Here is a 24,626-nt window from a genome sequence, read left to right as displayed (position 1 = left end):
ACCTAAAACTTCTTACCTGGGAATGTTGAAGACTCATGTTAAAAGGAAACAACAGCTTTCATATGTTCTCATGTTCTGAGCAAGGAACTGAAACGTTTAGCTTTCTCACATAGCACATATTGCACTTTTACTTTCTTCTCCAACACTTTGTTTTTGCATTATTTAAACCAAATTGAACATGTTTCATTATTTACCTGAGGCTAAATTGATTTTATTGATGTATTATATTAAATTAAAATAAGTGTTCATTCAGTATTGTTGTAATTGTCATTATTACAAATAAATAAATAAAAATAGGCCTATTTAATCAGTATTGGCTTTTTTGGTCCTCCAATAATCGGTATCGGCGTTGAAAAATCATAATCGGTCGACCTCTAATACAGACGGGTCTGTGCCTTTCCAAATTATGCCCAATCAATTGAATTTACCTCGGGTGGACTCCAATCAAGTTGTAGAAACATCTCAAAGATGATCAATGGAAACAGCATGCAGCTGAGCTCAATTTCAAGTCTCATAGCAAAATGTCTGAATTCTTATCTAAATAAGGTATCTGTTTTTTATTTTTAATACATTTGTAAACATAAAACGAAGAAAATATATGTTAGTTTGTCATTATGGGGTATTGTGCGTAGATTGATGAGGGGAAAAAATAAACATTACACCCAGAAAAGGCATGTGTTCTCCACACTCTGACTGGGCCATGTCGAACTGGCTGTCCATTGGTCCCTCCACCACTGTATGTTGCTATGATTAAACCCCTCCATCAGTGTCCCGTAGTAAACGGTGCACAGAGCGGGCAGAGCATTCCAATGAGAACCAGGCCGACAGAGAGTGGGGGAGAGGAGTGATCGGCCCTACGTAGTGTGAAATGGCTTTCCCTTACCGTTCAGCCTGCAACCAACCCTCACTGTGCCTCACTTGCATCTATTTTTGACTGTCAACTTTTAAACCCAATCCCAAACAAACAAATAGCATGCTGACATCACTTAGCCTTAGCACAAAGCGTCATAAAGGTATAAAGCGTCATAAAAGTACAATGCAGACAGACATCAATAGATTTTGATGACATATAAAAAGCAAGTTCTAAATATTTTTTTCTCTCTCTGTTTGTCTGTAGCCAAGCAGAAACTATTAATCTTTATACTGTACCTGACCTCTCCCTCTAGCCAAACTGAAGTTGGAGGACCGTTTAGCTGCGGCCGCCAGGGAGAAGCTGGCCCAGGCCTCCAAGGAGTCCAAGGAGAAGCAGCTGCAGGCGGAGAGGAAGAGGAAGGCAGCCCTGTTCCTCCAGACCCTCCGGAACCCCCTCACTGGAGAACCTGAGACCAGACGGCCCGGCGAGACCCCTGCCATGCCTGCGGTATGGAGGCATACACACACACACACACACACACTGTGGTGGTGACAGTCCCAGTAGCGATATGCCAGGCATAGAGAGATGGATTTCCTGTTCCTAATGGAGTTTCTTCATCAAGGAGCATATTATAATTTGCACAGCTGACAGTAATGGACACATAGTATGTTTTTTCCGTGTGTGCACGTGTACAGGACACAATTTACTTTAAGTTGCTTTCACACACTTTCCAAGACACCACATCGATCGTGTCTGGAGCACCCAAGCAGGGAAGCAAATCATATCATATATCACACACAGCCTGAACAGAGATAAGAGAGATCTGCCCAGGGTTGTGGTCGGTCATTGTGGTCTGCCATATTTAAGTAAGTTGTTGTGGATCAGTGAGGGGAGATTCTGTGTTCGACTATTCTACTGTTGTTACTGCTGCCTGTTGTCTGCTGCCTGGTCTTTAATGACGGACACTGACGTAGCGGTTAACAGATTTCTCTTGCTGTTTCCTGGAGTTAATAAAACTTACACCCAGTCGGTGTCTGAACGATGGATGTGTTTGTGTGGACACAGAGTAATGGAGAATACATGGAAAAATGAAAGCAAGTTCCCGCAATTACGGTGATTGTATCACACACCCCATTCCACCCACTGAGACACTGTCCCCATTAGCACGAGCGGTGAAATCTGGAGAATCAGACGTTGTTTTCCCAGCCATTGAACGTGTGTGTAGGCCTAGAGCAGGGCTCTCCACCCCTGTTCCTGGAGAGCTACCGTCCTGTAGGTTTTCAGTCCAACCCTGTTCCTGGAGAGCTACCGTCCAGTAGGTTTTCAGCCCAACCCTGTTCCTGGAGAGCTACCGTCCTGTAGGTTTTCAGTCCAACCCTGGTCCTGGAGAGCTACCGTCCAGTAGGTTTTCAGCCCAACCCTGTTCCTGGAGAGCTACCGTCCTGTAGGTTTTCATTCCAACCCTGGTCCTGGAGAACTACCGTCCAGTAGGTTTTCATTCCAACCCTGTTCCCGGAGAACTACCGTCCAGTAGGTTTTCATTCCAACCCTGTTCCTGGAGAGCTACCGTCCTGTAGGTTTTCACTCCAACCCTGTTCCTGGAGAGCTACCGTCCTGTATTTTTAGTGCCCTCGTTGTCATAAGTGGATATCGCTGTCTGCATCCTCTAGCTATAATGCATTTCCAATATGAATTTGCCTTTAGATTCCTGGCTCTCCATCTAGGCATTCCCCTTAATTGCCGTTTGGTTCGCCTCTCCCTCTCTCCCCCTCACTCTTTCTCTGATACAGCTCCTGTGTGAAGAAACATATTAGGGATATTTATATCCATCTTTTTAGACTATCTTTATGTTCATTTTTAGTTTCAGTCCTCTCTCCCTGAGATGACAGGCTGTGTCTATCTGTTCTCCCTCCTCCACTCCGCCCACCCTGAAGCTAAGCGACCCGACCCACCCTCCCGTTCCGTCGTAAGCAGCTAACGGCAGCCCAGCGCAGTGGGGAGTTTACGACAACCCCTGCCACACTCCACCACCCCCCTATTTGTCAGAGTTACTCACTGCCGGTGACCTATGGTGCCTGTCTCACAGGTTTTTTCCACTGCAACAAAACCGGGAGCCAGCGGTGAAGCTGGCATCTTGTCGTTTTCCACTGTGAAAAATAATGCCCTATTTAACGTTCCCATCAAAGCGGCCTATCATGCCTGACTGGCTGAGAGGCTGTGATTTATGCAGACTGGGATGTGTTCATACATGAGTACCTGTATTCTTTACTGGCTGCTTTTACAGTGGAGAGGTAGCTTATAAAGCTCTTCTCAGGAGGAGTCTATTAAAGCAGGCAATCCCCTGCTAGGATTTCAACCTGCTACTGCTTTGTGACCAGAGCACCTCCACGACACCTGTCGAGTCCTAACCCCCAGTGGTAGTTTAAAGATACTGATTGTTGTTTTAGCCTTTGTTTTTGCCTAAGTGTCCTACTTTCCACTTGTTCCCCACTTTTCCCCAAAATTCTCAGGGCTCCGCTTGCTTCTCTCCTCACCCTTTTTGTTGATGAGGGAGTATATGTATTTTTACAGTGTGGAGAGAGATATGTGTGTGCTGTTAACAGACTCCGCTGTGTGATGTCGGCACTTTGTTTGCAGTGTTTCTAGTGGTTCATGGCTTGTTTGTGAGTGCATCTAAGCATGTAGCAGGAGAGTGGCCGCGAGACAGAAATGCTCAAAGGATTCTCACAGAAGAGGTGGAAAACACTCTTCCTCTAATAGATAAACTACCTCCTAAAACATATAGTACGAAAAGCAGTGAAAAGAACAGCACTGTTTGGCCTTTTCTCCATAGAGTAATGCTGTGACAAGAACAGCACCGTTGGGCCTTTTCTCCATAGAGTAATGCTGTGACAAGAACAGCACCGTTGGGCCTTTTCTCCATAGAGTAATGCTGTGACAAGAACAGCACCGTTGGGCCTTTTCTCCATAGAGCAATGCTGTGACAAGAACAGCATCGTTGGGCCTTTTCTCCATAGAGTAATGCTGTGACAAGAACAGCACCGTTGGGCCTTTTCTCCATAGAGTAATGCTGTGACAAGAACAGCACCGTTGGGCCTTTTCTCCATAGAGTAATGCTGTGACAAGCAAGACTAAGCCACTTCAAAGTTTAAGTAAGATTCAAGGAAAGTGTTTGATGTTGGGAGTGTCTGTCCAAAGTGAAATGCTGTTTGTCAGCTCTCTCTTATGTGTGCCCAATGGGTGACATCCCTGTCTGGGGACATGGACAGTCACCTGTTCAGCCAGGTGGTGCTGGGAGGAGTCCTGTCATGGCTGTGTCCTCTCTGTCACTCTGGCCAGCTGTGCTGGGAAGGATGTGCTCAGTCTGGACAGGACAGGAGGGCTAGACTATATTGATGAGGATAAGTTGTTTTCAGGCTACTGGAGTTTGCTAAACTTGAAAAAAAGCACTGGGTGCTTTGTTCTTGTGACTTCACTACAAGTAAAATTTTGTTTTCCTTAACTTTAACGATGCCATAGACTTTGCATGAGTGAATGACAAACACCACATCTCTTAGAATAGCTGTTCGAGAACACTGCAATGGCAGTAATAGCCCTTTCTCCTCGCCAGTGGAACAAATGGTGATTGTTGTCATTTCAGAGATCTCCTTGCTGCCAGTCGCTCCTTTATGACAGTTTCTGCTCGGTGTGTTGTTGTGTGTGTACTGTCTAGTGATAGTGCGTGTTGTCGTGAGGAGCGGTGACAGTGACGCAGACTTATTAGTGTTCCATTATGAAGAAGGGGTGACGCAGCCGCATGCGTGCACCCCACTGAAAGAATCAACTGTCTACAGGGCTCGGCAGCAGGAGTACTAGCAGCACACAGAAAGAAATGTACATTTATTTTGTGAGGCACAGTTTCATCTGGGGTTAGAGCTGTGATGGGGGCCTGTCAGGAACACAGAGAAATGCTGACTGGCTTTAGCAAGGGACTGCCAGAAGGAGAAATAAAAAGAGAGAAAGATGAACTTGAATCATATTTTTAAGAAGAGGCTTGTGGTATGAAGTGCGTGTGAGGTTAATTCCTGAAAAGAGAACTGGGTGAGAAGCGTTTAGTCTGGTTTTAGACCCCATCATAGCACTGAGACTGCACTTAAATGAGAAGCGTTCTGGAGAGGGAAGAACTGAGAGAAGAGGTTCTGAATCATTACAGTCATCATTGCGGGAGAGCCAGGGCCAAGGCAGCACAGCCTATGCTAAATGTTGACTCCACAAAAACAAAAAAAAACGTTTCTTTTTAGACTGCAAAGTGAGTTGGTAGCACGGAAGGAGATTTTGGGGAATAGCCCTGTGTCAATCAAGGACTTTGACAAACTAGTGTATGTCAGTTTAGTATTAAGCTTTGCAAAGAAAAGGTTAAACATTTTTGTCATTGAAAGGATGACATTCAAGTGTTTAAGTGAAAATCAAGTTCAAGTGCATTATTAAATACTTCAAACTTAAGCAGAAATGGAATTACGTGCCAATCCGGTCTTGTCTGCCCTGGCTCCCTCTTCACCTGTTTAGAAACTGAACACCCCTCTCCGTTGTCTTCAGGTTCATTCGGTTCACACACAAAGGCTTGGTGTCTGTGAGGCACGGCAGTCAAATCAGTCATTTGAGCTGACACTATATACGAACACAGACCTTTTATCGCCACTTTTTTTTCAGCTTACAGTCCTGCAGCCACCCCAAATTGTTGGAGGAGATTGCTTCTGAAGATGGATTCATTTCCGTGTGAGGGGCTGATATGTGATGCCTTCTGAAATAACTTATTTATACCAATTCATTCGCCACAGCTCTCTTTTTCAGTCCCCTTCTCTCCCCTCTCTGTCTTTATCTACAGCCTGAATACAGTAAACCACAGTCGTATTTCTCACCATGGCTTAGCCCATAATGGAAATATAAAGTGTGTTCGGAAAGTATTCAGACCCCTTGACTTTTTCGACATTTTGTAATGTTACAATTTTATTATGAAATTGATTCAATAAATGTATTTCCTTATCAATCTACACACAGTACCCAATAACGACAACGCAAAAATAGTTTTTTAGACATTTTTACCTTATTTATATAAATATTCAGAACATTTTCTATGGGACTCGAAATTGAGCTCAGTTGCATCCTGTTTCCATTGATCATCCCACAGTTGACAGTATGTCATTGCAAAAACCAAGCCATCAGGTCAAAGGAGTTGTCAGTAGAGCTCCAAGACAGGATTGTGGTGAGGCACAGATCTGGGGAAGGGTACCAAACAATGTCTGCAGCATTCAATCAATCAATCAAATGTATTTATAAAGCCCCTTTTACATCAGCCGATGTCACAAAGTGCTATACAGAAACTCAGCCTAAATCTACAAACAGCAAGCAATGCAGATGTAGAAGCATGTTGGCTAGGATAAACTCCGTAGAAAGGCAGGAACCTAGGAAGAAACCAAGCTCTTTTACGTAGATGGAAAAAAGCTGTCCTTGAAACAGTCTTGATATGTTTGTCGAAGAGAGATCAGGGTCCAGAGTAACGCCGAGGTGCTTTACAGTTTTATTTGAGACGACTGTACAACCATCAAGATTAATTGTCAGATCCAACAGAAAATCTCTTTGTTTCTTGGGACCTAGAACTAGCATCTCTGTTTTGCCCAAGTTTAAAAGTAAAACATTTGCCGCTATCCACTTACTTATGTCTGAAACGCAGGCTTCCAGGTAGAGCAATTTTGGGGCTTCACCATGTTTCATCGAAATGTACAGCTGTGTATCGTCCACATAGCAGTGAAAGTTAACATTATGTTTCCGAATTATATCACCAAGAGATAAAATATATAGTGAAAACAACAAAGGATCTAAAACAGAACCTTGAGGAACACCGAAATTTACATTTGTTTTGTCAGAGGACAAACCATCCACAGAGACAAACTGATTTCTTTCTGACAGATAAGATCTAAACAAGGCCAGAACTTGTCCATGTAGACCAATTTGGGTTTCTAATCTCCAAAAGAATGTGGTGATCGATGGTATCAAAAGCAGCACTAAGGTCTAGGAGCGAGAGGACAGATGCAGAGCCTTGGTCTGTAGCCATTGAAAGGTAATTTACCACCTTCGAGTGCAGTCAGACTAAAACGTTTCATATACATTGTTAGGTCTTCAGGAAGGCAGTGAGTTGCTGCGCAACAGGTTTTTCGAAAAATCTTGGGATGAATGGGAGATTTGATATCAGCTGATTTTAGTTTTTTATATTTTCTGGGTCAAGGTTTGACGTTTTCAAGAGAAGCTTTATTACTGCCACTTTTAGTAAAATTTGGTACACATCCGGTGGATAGGGTGCCATTTATTATGTTCAACATAGTAGGGCCAAGCACAGGAAGCAGCTCTTTCAGTAATTTAGTTGGAATAAGGTCCAGTATGCAGCTTGACGGTTTAGAGGCCATGACTATTTTCATCAATGTGTCAAGAGATATAGTATTTAAAAACTTGATTGTCTCCCTTTGATCCTATGTCCTGACAGTGTTGTGCAGACTCAGGACAACATAGATTTAAAGTGGAGTCCATCATTTTCTTTCCCAATGATCATGATCTTCTCGTCAAAGAAGTTCATGAATGTATCACTGCTGAAGTGAAAGCCATCCTCTCTTGGGGAATGCTGCTTTTTAGTTAGCTTTGCAACAGTATCAAAAAGACATTTAGAATTGTTCTTATTCTCCATCCTTTTTTTCCAACTTAATTGTTTTTAGGGGTGCGACTGCATCTAGAGTATTACACAAGGTTAAATTAAGTTCCTCAGGTGGTTAACCGACTGTTATACTCTGACGTCCTTGGGTAGGTGGAGGGATTCTGGAAGGGCAGAATTATTGTCTACATAATGTTGCTGCTACTGTCTCTTATGACCGAAAATAACTTCTGGACATCAGAACAGCGATTACTCTCCGTGGACTGGAAGAAACTTTTCCCTTTAACAAGTCCGATTAGATGGATATTCTGCTTTCACTGTAACAGGCCCAGACCCACGTCTTTTGCGTGAAGAATTGAAGCAGGAAAAGGGGCCGCAGATGAGAATCCTAAGGCAAGCGAGTAAACTCCCACTGCCATCCGTTCTTCTTGCTAACGTGCAATCATGGGAAAATAAAAATTGATGACCTACAATTAAGATTATCCTACCAACGAGACATTAAAAACTGTAACATCTTATGTTTCACCGAGACGTGGCTGAACGAAGATAGAGACAATATAGAGCTAGCGGGATTTTCCATGCACCTGCAGAACAGACACTACCTCTGGTAAGACAAGGGGTGGGGGTGTGTGTCTATTTGGCAATAACAGCTGGTGCACGATGTCTAATATTAAATCATTCTTGAGGTATTGCTCACCTGAGGTAGAGTACCTTATGATAAATTGTAGACCACACTATCTACCAAGAGAGTTCTCATCTGTATTATTCGTAGCCATCTATTTACCACCATAGAACAATGCTGGCACTAAGACCACTCTCAACCAACTCTATAAGGCCATAAGCCAAGATGTAAATGCTCACCCAGAAGTATCTCTCCTAGTGGCCGGGGACTTTAATGCAGGCAAATTTAAATCCGTTTTCCAACATTTTTACCATCATGTCACATGTACAACCAGGGGGGGGGGGGGGAATCCTAGACCACCTTTACTCCACACACAGAGATGCATACAAAGCTCTCCCCCGCCATCCATTTGGCAAATCTGACCATAATTATATCCTCCTGATTCCTGCTTACAAGCAACAATTAAAGCAGGAAGTACCAGTGACTCGCTTAATACGGAAGTGGTCAGATGACGTGGATACTACACCACAGGACTGTTTTGCTAGCACAGACTGGAATATGTTCTGGGATTCATCCAATGGCATTGAGGAGTACACCACCTCAGTCATCGGCTTCATCAATGCGTGCATCGATGACGTCGTCCCCACAGTGACTGTACGTACATATCCCAACCAGAAGCCATTGATTACAGGCAACATCCGCATCGAGCTAAAGGCTAGAGCTGCCACTTTCAAGGAGCGGGAGACTAATCCGGATGCTTATAAGAAATCCCACTATGCCCTCAGACGATCCATCAAACAAGCAAAGTGTCAATACAGGATTAAGATTGAATCCTACTACACCGGCTCTGACGCTCATCAGATGTGGCAGGGCTTGCAGACTTACAGACTACAAAGGGAAGCACGGACGCGAGCTGCCCATTGAAGCGAGCGTACCAGACTAGCTAAATGCCTTTTATGCTCGCTTCGAGGCAAGCAACACTGAAGCATGGATGAGAGCACCAGCTGTTCTGGATGACTGTGTGATAACGCTCTCGGTAGCCGATGTGAACAAAACCTTTAAACAGGTCAACATTCACAAAACCGCTGGGCCAGATAGATTTCCAGGACGTGTACTCAAAGCATGCACAGACCAATTGGCAAGTGTCTTCACTGACATTTTCAACCTCTCCCTGACCGAGTCTGTAATACCTACATATTTCAAGCAGACCACGATCGTCCCTGTGCCCAATGAAGGGAAGGTAACCTGCCTAAATGATTATCGCCCCGTGACACGCACGTCGGTAGCCATGAAGTGCTTTGAAAGGCTGGTCATGGCTCACATCAACAGCATCCTCCCAGACACCCTAGACCCACTCCAATTCACATACCGCCCCAACAGATCCACAGATGACGCAATCTCAATCTCACTCCACACTGCCCTTTCTCACCTGGACAAAAGGAACACCTATGTGAGAACGCTGTTCATTGACTACAGCTCAGCGTTCAACACCATAGTGCCCACAAAGCTCATCACTAAGCTAAGGACTGGGACTAAACACCTCCCTCTGCAACTGGATCCTGGACTTCCTGACAGGCAGCCCCCAGGTGGTAAGAGTAGGCAACAACACGTTGGCCACGCTGATCCTGAACACTGGAGCCCCTCTGGGGTATGTACTTAGTCCCCTCCTGTATTCCCTGTTCACCCATGACTGCGTGGCCAAACACAATTCCAACACCATCATTAAGTTTGCTGATGACACAACGGTGGTAGGCCTGATCACTGACAACATTGAGACGGCCTATAGGGAGAAGGTCAGAGAACTGACCATGTGGTGCCAGGACAACAACCTCTCCTTCAATGTGAGCAAGACAAAGGAGCTGATTGTGGACTGCTGGAAAAGGCAGGCCGAACAGGCCCTCATTAACATCGACGGGGCTGAAGTGGAGCGGGTCGGGATTTTCAAGTTCCTTGGTGTCCACATCACCAACGAACTATCATGGTCCTAACATGCCAAGACAGTCGTGAAGAGGGCATGACAAAACCTTTCCCCCTCAGGAGACTGAAAAGAGTTGGCATGGGTCTCCAGATCCTCAAAAGATTCTTCAGCTGCACCATCGAGAGCATCCTCGGCATCTGACCGTAAGGCACTGCAGAGGGTAGTGCGAACTGCCCAGTATATCACTGGGGCCATGCTTCCTGCCACCTATATAATAGGTGGTGTCGGAGGAAAGCCCATAAAATTGTCAGAGACTCCAGTCACCGCATGGCAAGCGGTACCGGAGCACCAAGTCTAGGACCAAAAGGCACCTCAACAGCTTCTACCCCCAAGTCATAAGACTGCTGAATATTTAATCAGATCGCCACCGAACAATTTACATCCCCCCCTCCCTTTTGTACACTGCTGCAACTCTCTGTTTGTTATCTATGCATAGTCACTTCGCCCCCACCTACATGTACAGATTACCTCAACTAGCCTGTACCTCCCCACACTGCCTCGGGACCGGTGCCCCCTGTATTTAACCGAGTTATTGTTGTTCTTATTGTGTTACTTTTTATTATTACTTTTTATTTTAGTCTACTTGGTAAATATTTTCTTAACTCTTCTTAAACTGCACTATTGGTTAAGGGCTTGTAAGTAAGCATTTCATGGTAAAGTCTACACTTGTTGTATTCGGCGCATGTGACAAAGTTTGATTTGACCTCAGACTGGGGCGAATGTTCACCTTCCAACAGGACACCGACCCTAAGCGCACAGCCAAGACAACGCATAAGACAACGCAGCCAGAGCCTGGACTTGAACATCTCTGGAGACACCTGAAAATAGCTGTGCAGCGGCGCTCCCCATCCAACCTGACAGAGCTTGAGAGGATCTGTAGAGAAGAATGGGAGAAACTCCCCAAGTACAGGTGTGCCAAGCTTGTAGCAGACTTACCCAAGAATACTCAAGAGCTGTAATCGCTGCCAATTATGCTTCAACAAAGCGCTGAGTAAAGGGTCTGAATTCTTAATCTTGATACTACCCATCCCGCATGCGGGAGCGTAATCATCGCCTCAAACTAATTAGCATAACGCAGCGGACATAAATATCCCTAGAAAATTTTCCTATTCATGAAAATCACAAATGAAATATATTGAGACACAGCTCAGCCTTTTGTTAATCACACTGTCATCTCAGATTTTCAAAATATGCTTTACAGCCAACGCTAGACAAGCATTTGTGTAAGTTTATCATAGCATAGCATTATGCCCTGCTGGCAGCAGGCAACATTTTCACGAAAATAAGAAAAGCAATCAAATTAAATAATTTACCTTTGAAGAACTTCGTATGTTTTCACTCACGAGACTCCCAGTTAGATAGCAAATGTTCCTTTTTTCCAAAAATATTATTTTTGTAGGCGAAATAGCTACGTTTGTTCTTCACGAAAATGCAGTCACTACAACGCCAAACTTTTTTCCAAATTAGCTCCATAATATCGACAGAAACATGGCAAACGTTGTTTAGAATCAATCCTCAAGGTGTTTTTCACATATCTATTCGATAAAATATCCACCGGGACAATTGGTTTCTCATAAGAAGCGATTGGAAAAATGGCTACTTCTGTACTTTACGCAAGATTTTCTGCGGGAGCCATCAAAGCTCAATGTGGTCCCTTACGGCTATTCTTCAACATAAATGCGTAAAAAGACGTCACAATGCTGTAGACACCTTGGGGAATACGTAGAAAGCGTAAGCTCATTCGTAGCCCATTCACAGCCATATAAGGAGTCATTGGCATACAGCGCTTTCAAAATATGGGGCACTTCCTGATTGGATTTGTATCTGGGTTTCGCCTGTAACATCAGTTTTGTTGCACTCACAGACAATATCTTTGCAGTTTTGGAAACGTCAAGAGTGTTTTCTATCCAAAGCTGTCAATTGTATGCATAGTCGAGCATTTTCTCGTGACAAAATATCCCGTATAAAACGGGAAAGTTTTTTATCCAAAAATGAAAATACTGCCCCCTAGTTACAAAAGGTTAAGAACACATTCTTATTTTCAATGACAGCCTAGGAACGGTGGGTTAACTGCCTTGTTCAGGGGCAGAACGACAGAATTTTCACCTTGTCAGCACGGTGGATCCAATCTTGCAACCTTACAGTTAACTAGTCCAATTCTCTAACCGCCTGCCTCTCATTGCACTCCATGAGGAGCCTGCCTGTTATGCAAATGCAGTAGAAGCAAAGGTAAGTTGCTAGGTAGCATTAAACATATCTTGTAAAAAAACAATCAATCAATCATAATCACTAGTTATAACTACACATGGTTGATGATATTACTAGTTTATCTAGCATGTCCTGCGTTGCATATAATCGATGCAATGCTGGGGGATGATATAACAAAAGCGCATTTGCGAAAAAAGCCCAATCGTTGCACGACTGTACCTAACCACAAACACCAATGCCTTTCTTAAAATCAATACACAGAAGTATATATTTTTAAACCTGCATATTTAACTAAAATATATCCAGGTTAGCAGGCAATATTAACCAGGTGTAATTGTGTCACTTCTCTTCAGGGTCAGGGTATATGCAACAGTTTGGGCAGCCTGGCTCATTGCGAACTAATTTGCCAGAATTTTATGTAATTATGACATAACATTGAAGCCATGTAACAAGAATATTTAGACTTCGGGATGCCACCCATTAGATAAAATATCGAACGGTCCCGTATTTCACTGAAATAATAAACGTTTTGTTTTCGAAATGATAGTTTCCGGATTCGACCATATTAATGACCAAAGGCTCGTATTTCTGTGTGTTATGTTATAATTAGAGCAGTCTGACTGAGCGATGGTAGGCAGCAGCAGGCTCGTAAGCGTTCATTCAAACAGCACTTTTGTGCGTTTTGCCAGCAGCTCTTCGCAAGCACAGCACTGTTTTTGACTTCAAGCCTATCAGCCTAATGGCTGGTGTAACCGATGTGAAATGGCCAGTTCGTTAGCGGGATGCACGCTAATAGCGTTTCAAACGTCACTCTCTCTGAGACTTGGAGTAGTTATTCCCCTTGATCTGCAAGGGCCGCGCCTTTTGTGGAGCGATGGTTAACGCTACTTCGAGGGTGTCTGTTGTCGTTGTGTTCCTGGTTCGAGCCCAGGTAGGGGCGAGGAGAGGGACGGAAGCTATACTGTTACACTGGCAATACTAAAGTGCCTATAAGAACACGCAATAGTCAAAGGTATATGAAATACAAATGGTATAGAGAGTGAGAGTCCTATAAAACTATATTAACGACAACCTAAACCCTCTTACCTTGGAATATTGAAGTCTCATGTTAAAAGGAACCACCAACTTTCATATGTTCTCATGTTCTGAGCAAGGAACTCAAACATTAGCTTTTTTACATGGCACATATTGCACTTTTACTTCTCCCAACACTTTGTTTTTGCATTATTTAAACCAATTTGAACATGTTTCATTATTTATTTGAGGCTAAATTGATTTGTATTGATGTATTATATTAAGTTAAAATAAGTGTTCATTCAGTATTGTCGTAATTGTCATTATTACAAATACATTTTTAAAAATCGGACCCATTAATCGGTATCAGCTTTTTTTGGTCCTCCAATAATCATTATCGGCGCTGAAAACTTAGTATTCAGACTAGAGGTCGACCGATTATATCTGAATACACTGTATGTATCTCTCTCCCTTTCCATCTCTCCATATCATGACTATTCAGCATTTTTCCATATAGCTATGGAGCAGATAAATGGGTTATACACAGGTAACTCCCAAAGTTAAGGCATTTAAAAGTAGGATCGGAAAATACGACTTGGATCATCACACATGGTCTGTTTGCAAAATCTGAATTCATTTGAGTAAACAGACTGACTAAAAGCCTGATGCGTCACAATTTGGGATTCAAATTGGAAACAATTTAATCAAATACACATTTTCAGTAATTGCCAGAGGATCATTGGGAGAGATGCCTTCTGTGGCAGGCAGCTTCAGCACCAGGACATCTGAGTAAACAGCTAAGGAGGCTCGCAAAGTGCCAAATTCACATTATGGATGAGAAACAGCCTCACAAGAATTAAGTAGTCAGTGAGGTTTCAGCAGATGTATCAAAATCTACTCTTTAGGAGCTTTTTTCTTTGGCCCTGCATCTGGTCCTTCTCTCTCCTTCCTTCTCGTGTGACAAATCTTCCCTGTGCGAGAGCACAGTTTTTGCCGAGGTCACACTGCGTTCTGCTGGGAGAACTAATCCCGGTTCAATTTATTCAATTTAAGTCAGGGTACGAGCAGAGAGTGCTCTTCAATCTCCGGCCTTGAATTTATGTATAAACAAATTAAAGTAAGCAGAGGCAGGGCCCCTGATTGAACACTCCAAATAGCCTAATTTCCTGCGGCTCTATCGATCCCACAGTTATTTGCAACTTTCCCTCAATTTTTTCCCCCGAGGATAGAAAAAAAGACAGAGTGCAATTAAAAGGAAAACGGAGAACAGGCCTGTAGTTTTTTTCTTGTTTTTCTCCTTCTGCTGCCTTCTGGTTTTGTTTCTGCACGCTTTCATTTAGTCTTCTACGCAACATTAAATCCTCAAAGCATTGTCCAATAAAACACATGTGCGAAGAGAAGAAAACGAGAGCCCTAAATGTTCTGTCAGGCGTCTCTGCCTAATGCGGTCTAGGAACTTCTTAGTTTCTTGATCCAAACCAGATTTGGGGTAGAAACTAGAAAGTGAAAGAGTCTTAGAGTTCTGGAGTCTGTTGGGCCGTTTCACGATTGGCCCGAGGTGCAGGCAGGATGGTAGGCGGCCGGATGCAGGGGTTAGGTACTGGTGTTGTCTCAAGGTTTACTTTTTCCTTTGTAATCTATTCAAGCCTGTTCAATCGGTGCTAAACTTGCAGCAGGATCTGGGCTTTAACAAGGTATTACGTTACGGACAGGTGTATCCATCCACGGAGGGGGGAATGGGCAACTAGCTGTGCTATCCAGAAACAAAGCCTGTTCTCTGGGACGGGGACAGGAGACAGACATCCTAAACAGGGAGCATAAGTTGGCATCACTCGCCTGGTACATAGTACCCCTGTGAATATTCTTCTCTTCAATATGTTATTGCATTTACAATTATCTGTCAAATTTAGATTTAGTTATCACATGGTTTACCATAGCTTTGCTAATGTTTTTAATAAATCAAATTCAATCAAATTTTATTGGTCACATACACATGGTTAGCAGATGTTAATGTGAGTGTAGAGAAATGCTTGTGCTTCTAGTTCCGACAGTGCAGTAATATCTAACAATTTCACAACAACTACCTAATACATATGTAAACATTATTAAAGTGGCTTTTTTAAGTGTCTAGTGATCCATTTATTGAAGTGGCTAAAGATCTGAGTCTGTATGTAGGCAGCAGCCTCTCTGTGTTAGTGATGGCTATTTAACAGTCTGATGGCCTTGAGATAGAAGCTGTTTTTCAGTATCTCGGTCCCAGCTTTGATGCACCTGTACTGACCTCGTCTTCTGGATGATAGTTGGATGAACAGGGAGTGGCTCGGGTGGTTATTGTCCTTGATGATCTTTTTGGCCTTCCTGTGACATCGGGTGCTGTAGGTGTCCTGGAGGGCAGGTAGTTTGCCCCCTGTAATGCGTTGTGCAGACTGCACCACCCTCTGGAGAGCCTTGCGGTTGCTGGCGATGCAGTTGCCGTACCAGGCAGTGATCCAACCGAACAGAATGCTCTCAATTGTGCATCTGTAAAAGTCTTCGAGGGTTTTAGGTGACGAGCCAAATTTCTATAGCCTCCTTAGGTTGAAGAGTTGCTGTTCATTCTTCACCACAATGTCTGTATGGGTGGACCATTTCAGTTTGCCCGTGATGTGTGTTCCCGGGGAACTAAAAACTTTCCACCTTCTCCACTACTGTCCCGTCGATATGGATAGGGGGGTGCTCCCTCTGCTTTCCTGAAGACCACGATCATCTCCTTTGCTTTGTTGATGTTGTGTGAAAGGTTGTTTTTTTGACACCACACTCCGAGTGCCCTCACCTCATCCCTGTAGGTTGTCTTGACGTTGTTGGTAATCAAGCCCACTACTGTTTTGTCCTCTGCAAATAAGCAATAGGATAGAACTTGTCTCGTTTGACAGATAATCCTTAATGCAATAACACATACTGAAAGTTTAAACTTTGCTTTGCACATATATTCTAATGGCAAACTTTCATCATCTGAATACCCTCCAAAATAAGTGATTGGATGAGATCAGAGTCCCTGCCCATCTTCCGAAAATGTCTGAAACCCTACCTCTTCAAAGAGTCTCTAAAATAAGACATTTCAATTTGCACTCGTCTTTTCCTACTAGCACTGACTTTGGTGACAAAGGCTTCTTCATTGAGGAAAAATGTACTTACCACAACTGTGATATGTGGTTATCTCAACTAGCTATGTTAAAATGAATGCAGCAAGTGTATGTCACTGGATAAGAGCGTCTCCTAAATAACTAAAATATAAACGTAGAGTATGGTAAGGAGCACAGTAAGCCCAGTGGCAGCAGAGACCACACTCTGATTGGCTGAGGCATAGCTGGGTCAAGGTTCACCACACATTCCAGCACAGAGACAAAGTATACTTCTTCATCTGACTGAGCAGAGTTGCTCCGTACATCAGCGCATATGGGCCACTGATGAGAAATACACAATATCACTAAACAGCACTGCCAGCCCCCTATACCACACAGTCTGTTTGGCTAATTCCTTTAGATTCTGCAATGCCCTCCAGTGGGTGGTGAAGACAGCCCAGTACATCACTGGGACCGTGCTCCCACCCATCCAGGACATCTACTTGAGACCGTGCCGGAGGAGGTCCCGCAGAATTATCAAGGACCACACATACCCCAGCCACGAGCTGTTCACTCCCTTACCATCGGGGAGACGGGTCCTTCTCAACCATGCAACAAGAAAAGATAACAACATGAACATAAAGTGTGTGTGTGTGTGTTCACGCACTCACTCACCACTGGCCACGGTGCACGCTGTGTCCTCTGTTGAATTGAGTCAAATCGTTCACTGTGGACGGCCCCATCTCCTACTCCCCAACCCTTCAAATCTATTGATTTATTTATAGAATAAATCTCAAGGAAAAAGTTCATACATATTGATGCCTTTCAATCTAATCTCGTAAATGATTGAGTATGATACATTCTCTGTGTGTGCACTTACATGAAGATGTTTTGGCAGGAGCGTACGCGTGGGTGTGTACGTGCCTGTGTTTGTAAGTACAGTATGTGTTTTTGCAAGTGTGTGTGTGCGTCTCTCTTTCTCTCTCGTTTCTCTGCTTGTCTCTTTTTCTCTGCCTCCCTCCTTACCCAGGGGCCCTAGTCACTTCCCTCTAGAGCTGCTGTGGCACTCTAATTGATTGTGCTCTTTGTCTCTGGGCTGGCATGCTCTGTTCAAAGGAATGGCCTCTCTCCTGGGAGACCTTTGTCTCTCCAGTAGGTAGCTCAGCCTCTTTAAAGGGCCTGCCGGAGCCCAGCCAGAGGCCAGTCGGGCTAATGGGCATGATGATTAGAGACAAAACCGGGGTGGAGAGCTGAACTGCAGACACCGCAATACTACTCCCCCTTTCTTCCTCTTGCGTGCGCGCTTGCTCTTGTTCTCTCTTTATTTTTCTCTATATATTTTGCTCTCTCTCTCTTTCGGACTCTCCTGGATACAAATATCTGAAGTATCTGCCTGTCCTGGCCCATAGTCTCCCAGCACCTCCGGGATATGTGCCCCACTAAGATAGGCCTAGCGTAAAACTTCAATTTTTAGCCTGGGCGTTTATTTTCTTAAATCAATGAGCACAATAGGTGCTTATTAGAGACAGGCTTATATTTGAGCCAAGTGTCTTTATCCTTAATGCACACAGCTTTTGCTACTTTGCATAGTTAAATGTTTAATTCCTGCATTCACTTCCAGCGGTATATACTACCGTTCAAAAGTTTGGGGTCACTTAGAAATATCATTTTTTTTGTCCATTAAAATAACATCAAATTGATCAGAAATACCGTGTAGACATTGTTAATGTTGTGAATGACTATTGTAGCTGGAAATGGCAGATGTTTTTATGGAATATCTACATGAGGTGTTCTGAGGCCCAGTATCAGCAACCATCACTCCTGTTTTCCAATGGCACGTTGTTAGCTTAATCCAAGTTTATTATTTTAAAAGGCTAATTGATCATTAGAAAACCCATTTGCAATTATGTTAGCACAGCTGAAAACTGTTGTCCTGATTAAAGAAGCAATAATACTGGCCTTCTTTAGAATAGTTGAGTATCAGCATTTGTGGGTTCAATTGCAGGCTCAAAATGGCCAGAAACAAAGAACTTTCTTCTGAAATTCATCAGTCTATTCTTATTCTGAGACATTGTTAAGTGACGGCAAACTTTTGAACGGTAGTATCTATGAAATCAAATCAAAGTTTATTGGTCGGGTGCACAGCTTAGCAGATGTTATAGCGGGTGTAGTGAAATTCTTATGTTACTAGTTTCTAACAATGCAGTAAAATCTCAAACAAGTACACAAATAATTAAAACTTTTTTTTTATGTACTACAAAAAATACAAGAAATCTCTAACGTTGGGACGAATCCAATTAACAATCCAAATAGCAGTAACAGTAATCAAAATGCAGTCTAAGTATGTACAACGGAATAATTTGCTCAAGACATACTAAGAATGATATGTACACTGCCTTTGGAAAGTATTCAGACCCCCACCTTTTCCACATTTTGTTACGCTACAACCTTATTCTATAATTGATCAACTAAAATGTTTTATATTTTAAATTCTTCAAAGTAGCCACACTTTGCCTTGATGACAGCTTTGCACAATCTTGGCATTCTCTCAACCAGCTTCACCTGGAATGCTTTTCCCACAGTCTTGAAGGAGTTCCCACATATGCTGAGCGCACTTGTTGGCTGCTTTTCTTTCACTCTGCGGTCCAACTCATCCCAAACCATCTCAATTGGGTTGAGGTCAGGTGATTGTGGGGACCAGATCATCTGATACAGCACTCCATCACTCTCCACTTGTGGGGTTCCCACCGTGAAGCATGGAGGAGGTGGTGTGATGGTGCTTTGCTGGTGACACAGTCAGTGATTTATTTAGAATTGAATGCACACTTGACCAGCATGGTGTTGGGTTCTAATTCTCAGAGTAAAAACTCAACGGACATTATGAAAGCTTAACCAAGTTTATTATGCCCAGAGGATCAATACAGCTGCGTTAGACAAAACATGTTTCTACCACCACAAGTACAGTGGGGAGAACAAGTATGTTGATACACTGCCGATTTTGAAGGTTTTCCTACTTACAAAGCATGTAGAGGTCTGTAATTTTTATCATAGGTACACTTCAACTGTGAGAGACGGAATCTAAAACAAAAATCCATAAAATCACATTGTATGATTTTTAAGTAATTCATTTGCATTTTATTGCATGACATGAGTATTTGATCATCAGAAAAGCAGAACTTAATATTTGGTACAGAAACCTTTGTTTGCAATTACAGAGATCATACGTTTCCTGTAGTTCTTGACCAGGTTTGCACACACTGCAGCAGGGATTTTGGCCCACTCCTCCATACAGACTTTCTCCAGATCCTTCAGGTTTTGGGGCTGTCTCTGGGCAATACTGACTTTCAGCTCCCTCCAAAGATTTTCTATTGGGTTCAGGTCTGGAGACTGGCTAGGCCACTCCAGGACCTTGAGATGCTTCTTACGGAGCCACTCCTTAGTTGCCCTGGCTGTGTGTTTCGTGTCATTGTCATGCTGGAAGACCCAGCCACGGCCCATCTTCAATGCTCTTACTGAGGGAAGGAGGTTGTTGGCCAAGATCTCGTGATACATGGCCCCATCCATCCTCCCCTCAATACAGTGCAGTCGTCCTGTCCCCTTTGCAGAAAAGCATCCCCAAAGAATGATGTTTCCACCTCCATGCTTCACGGTCGGGATGGTGTTCTTGGGGTTGTACTCATCCTTCTTCTTCCTCCAAACACGGCGAGTGGAGTTTAGACCAAAAAGCTCTATTTTTGTCTCATCAGACCACATGACCTTCTCCCATTCCTACTCTGGATCATCCAGATGGTCATTGGCAAACCTCAGACGGGCCTGGACATGCGCTGGCTTGAGCAGGGGGACCTTGCATGCGCTGCAGGATTTTAATCCATGACGGCGTAGTGTGTTACTAATGGTTTTCTTTGAGACTGTGGTCCCAGCTCTCTTCAGGTCATTGACCAGGTCCTGCCGTGTAGCTCTGGGCTGATCCCTCACCTTCCTCATGATCATTGATGCCCCACAAGGTGAGATCTTGCATGGAGCCCCAGACCGAGGGTGATTGACCGTCATCTTGAACTTCTTCCATTTTCTAATAATAGCGCCAACAGTTGTTGCCTTCTCACCAAGCTGCTTGCCTATTGTCCTGTAGCCCATCCCAGCCTTGTGCAGGTCTACAATTTTATCCCTGATGTCCATACACAGCACTCTGGTCTTGGCCATTGTAGAGAGGTTGGAGTCTGTTTGATTGAGTGTGTGGACAGGTGTCTTTTTATACAGGTAACGAGTTCAAACAGGTGCAGTTAATACAGGTAATGAGTGGAGAACAGGAGGGCTTCGTAAAGAAAAACTAACAGGTCTGTGAGAGCCGGAATTCTTACTGGTTGGTAGGTGATCAAATGATTATGTCATGCAATATATATATACACAGTGCCTTGCGAAAGTATTCGGCCCCCTTGAACTTTGCGACCTTTTGCCACATTTCAGGCTTCAAACATAAAGATATAAAACTGTATTTTTTTGTGAGGAATCAACAACAAGAGGGACACAATCATGAAGTGGAACGACATTTATTGGATATTTCAAACTTTTTTAACAAATCAAAAACTGAAAAATTGGGCGTGCAAAATTATTCAGCCCCCTTAAGTTAATACTTTGTAGCGCCACCTTTTGCTGCAATTACAGCTGTAAGTCGCTTGGGGTATGTCTCTATCAGTTTTGCACATCGAGAGACTGACATTTTTTCCCATTCCTCCTTGCAAAACAGCTCGAGCTCAGTGAGGTTGGATGGAGAGCATTTGTGAACAGCAGTTTTCAGTTCTTTCCACAGATTCTCGATTGGATTCAGGTCTGGACTTTGACTTGGCCATTCTAACACCTGGATATGTTTATTTTTGAACCATTCCATTGTAGATTTTGCTTTATGTTTTGGATCATTGTCTTGTTGGAAGACAAATCTCCGTCCCAGTCTCAGGTCTTTTGCAGACTCCATCAGGTTTTCTTCCAGAATGGTCCTGTATTTGGCTCCATACATCTTCCCATCAATTTTAACCATCTTCCCTGTACATGCATTTTGAAAGAGTATTTTTATCATTATTTTATTAACGAAAACATAGATGCCACTATTAGTTACATTGTTTTAGTTTGAACAAGGCACTAAGAACAGTGGGAACGTTTCCCTAGTCAGCGCCATTATTAGTGCAATGCGCCTTAGTGTTGCTCTGTGCTTCCCAGTGTGGCGGGGTGGGGGTCCACTCCTCCACCTCCCATCCCCATGGGCTAGGTCCATCTTCTGTGCGCTGCTCTGAGGTCCATCCCATGACCCCTGCCTTCGTGTCTTGAACCTCACACGCTTTCAGTGTATACAGCTGGAGAACTGCAAGGCATTCTCATTTGGAGCCATGACCAATATATTTTGTCCTGCTAATAACAGAGTTAATAATGTATCTGTGAGAATATCCAATGGGCTTTTATGTACTGGCACAGCCAGAAGAGGACTGGCCACCCCACATAGCCTGGTTCCTCTCTAGGTTTGTTCCTAGGTTTTGGCCTTTCTAGGGAGTTTTTCATAGCCACCGTGCTTCTACACCTGCATTGCTTGCTGTTTGGGGTTTTAGGCTGGGTTTCTGTACAGCACTTTGAGATATCAGCTGATGTACGAAGGGCTATATAAATACATTTGATTTGATTTGATTTTATATCATTCTAAATGTAATAATAATTGTTTTGTTTTAAAAAAATAACAATATTTTGGAGATGATTCCGTTTTCAAATAACGTAAAATGAGCGAGGAAAAAGTTTGTTCTTTAACATGGGGTGAGACGTTTTTACTAGTTAGTAAATAAAGCCAGTTTGTTATTTGGAATGATTCATTTCTGTTTTTAGAGGGAGAGAAACAAAAACCCAGTCGAGGCCGGCACGAGTAATGAACCAGCATCTGTAGCATCACAGCTTGCACTGCTATGCATTGTCTTAGACCGTTGCGCCACTCATGCGCTGTACAACCTGACCGGTCAGGAGTGGACTACAGTAAGAGCAAAATAATCCTAACAAAATAAAATTATAACTTTAGTGTAACAACAGTTTTAGTAAGTAATACTGAAGTCGTGCACAATTCAGTTTCTATTTAGATTAATGTTGCCCATTCATTCAGTTAGGCACAGTAGGACCCAAAAGCATAATCAGTGCTCTAACTCCCCCTTGCACTGCTTCTACACCTGCATCGCTTGCTGTTTGGGGTTTTAGGCTGGGTTTCTGTACAGCACTTTGAGATATCAGCTGATGTAAGAAGAGCTATATAAATAAATTTGATTTGATTTGAAGTGGTGACGCAGAGTACCGTACTAAACCACAAATCACCTCTAAGTCCTGCAGCATAATTGCAAAAATGTCTAAAAACCTGTTTTAGTAATGTTAGCCATTATGGGGTATTGTGTGTAGATTGATGTGGGGAAAAAATGGTTAATCAATTTTAGAATAAGGCTGTAATGTAACAAAATGTGGAAAAAGTCCAGGGGTCTGAATACTTTTCGAGTGCACTGTACATCAGTAGATATATTAGAGTGAGCCATGTCAAGAATTCTGTATTTAAATAAATATGTGGTGTGTGTATAAACTAAATACAAAGTACAAATAATATTACAATGAGCTATGTCTGGGAAACAGGAAGTGTGTGTGTGTACACTACCTGCCAAAAGTTTTAAAACACCTACTCATTCAAGGGTTTTTCTTTATTTTGAAAGTTTCTGCTTTTGTTGCTGGCATGTCATGCCTAAGTTTGCTAATCTTGCCAATGAAAAACGTATTAAAGTAATTAGCAATATCAGTGGGTTTTGTGATGAATGAGCCATCTGATTCAATGAATGATGGTGTTGTGTTTGCCTTTTTTCCCCAAACATTCATTTAAGGTGCTCCAAAGCTTACTCTCATTCTTTTATATAATTTATTTGATTCATAGTATAGTTTCAATTCCTCATCAATCCACTGGGATTTAACAGTTTTTAGTCATTTTCTTGGTGCAGGCTTATTAGTAACTGGAATAAATCAAATCACATGTATTTATAAAGCCCTTCTTACATCAGCTGATGTCACAAAGTGCTGTACAGAAACCCAGCCTAAAACCCCAAACAGCAAGCAATGCTGGTGTAGAAGCACGGTGGCTAGGAAAAACTCCCTAGAAAGGAAAAAAACTAGGAAGAAACCTAGGGAGGAACCAGGCTATGAGGGGTGGCCAGTCCTCTTCTGGCTGTGCCGAGTGGAGATTATAACAGAACATGGTCAAGATATTCAAATGTTCATAAATGACCAGCATGGTCAAATAATAATAATCACGGTAGTTGTCGAGGTTGCAACAGGTCAGCACCTCAGGAGTAAATGTCATTTGGCTTTTCATAGCCGATCATTAATAGTATCTCTACCGCTCCTGCTGTCTCTAGAGAGTTGAAAACGGCAGGTCTGGGACAGGTGGCACGTCCGGTGAACAGGTCAGGGTTCCATAGCCGCAGACAGAACAGTTGAAACTGGAGCAGCAGCACGGCCAGGTGGACTGGGGACAGCAAGGAGTCATCATGTCAGGTAGTCCTGAGGCATGGTCTTAAGGCTCAGGTCCCCCAAGACATAGAAAGAGAGAATTAGAGAGGGCATACTTAAATTCACACAGGACACCGAAGAAATACTCCAGATATAACAGACTGACCCTAGCCCCCCGACACAAAGTACCGCAGAATAAATACTGGAGGCTGAGACAGGAGGGGTCAGCAGACACTGTGGCCCCATCCGATGATACCCCCGGACAGGGCCAAACGGGCAGGTTATAACCCCACCCACTTTGCCAAAGCACAGCCCTCACACCACTAGAGGGATATCTTCAACCACCAACTTACCATCCTGAGACAAGGCCGAGTATAGCCCACAAAGATCTCCGCCATGGCACAACCCAAAGGGGGGAGCGAACCCAGACAGGAAGATCACGTCAGTGACTCAACCCACTCAAGTGACGCACCCCTCCTAGGGACGGCATGGAAGAGCACCAGTAAGCCAGTGACTCAGCCCCTGTAATAGAGTTAGAGGCAGAGAATACCAGTGGAGAGAGGGAAACCGGCTAGGCAGAGACAGCAAGGGCGGTTCGTTGCTCCAGTGCCTTTCCATTCACCTTCACACTCCTGGGCCAGACTACAGTCAATTATAGGACCTAC

General features: G+C 43.4%; 1 protein-coding gene across 3 annotated transcripts in view; it reads left to right on the top strand.

Annotated features, from left to right (window-relative positions):
• The window catches only part of LOC139408582 (splicing factor, suppressor of white-apricot homolog), a 132,116-nt gene that overhangs the window by 76,433 nt on the left and 31,057 nt on the right, over window positions 1–24,626 (top strand). For all 3 annotated transcript variants that reach the window (XM_071152646.1, XM_071152645.1, XM_071152647.1), the window contains exon 13: window positions 1,167–1,360. In XM_071152646.1, the coding sequence (XP_071008747.1) occupies window positions 1,167–1,360 (194 nt within the window). The remainder of the gene's footprint in view (window positions 1–1,166; window positions 1,361–24,626) is intronic.

This window comes from Oncorhynchus clarkii, chromosome 5, assembly GCF_045791955.1.
Source record: "Oncorhynchus clarkii lewisi isolate Uvic-CL-2024 chromosome 5, UVic_Ocla_1.0, whole genome shotgun sequence".
Taxonomy (NCBI): domain Eukaryota; kingdom Metazoa; phylum Chordata; class Actinopteri; order Salmoniformes; family Salmonidae; genus Oncorhynchus; species Oncorhynchus clarkii.
This window is presented reverse-complemented; position numbering and strand designations above follow the sequence as displayed.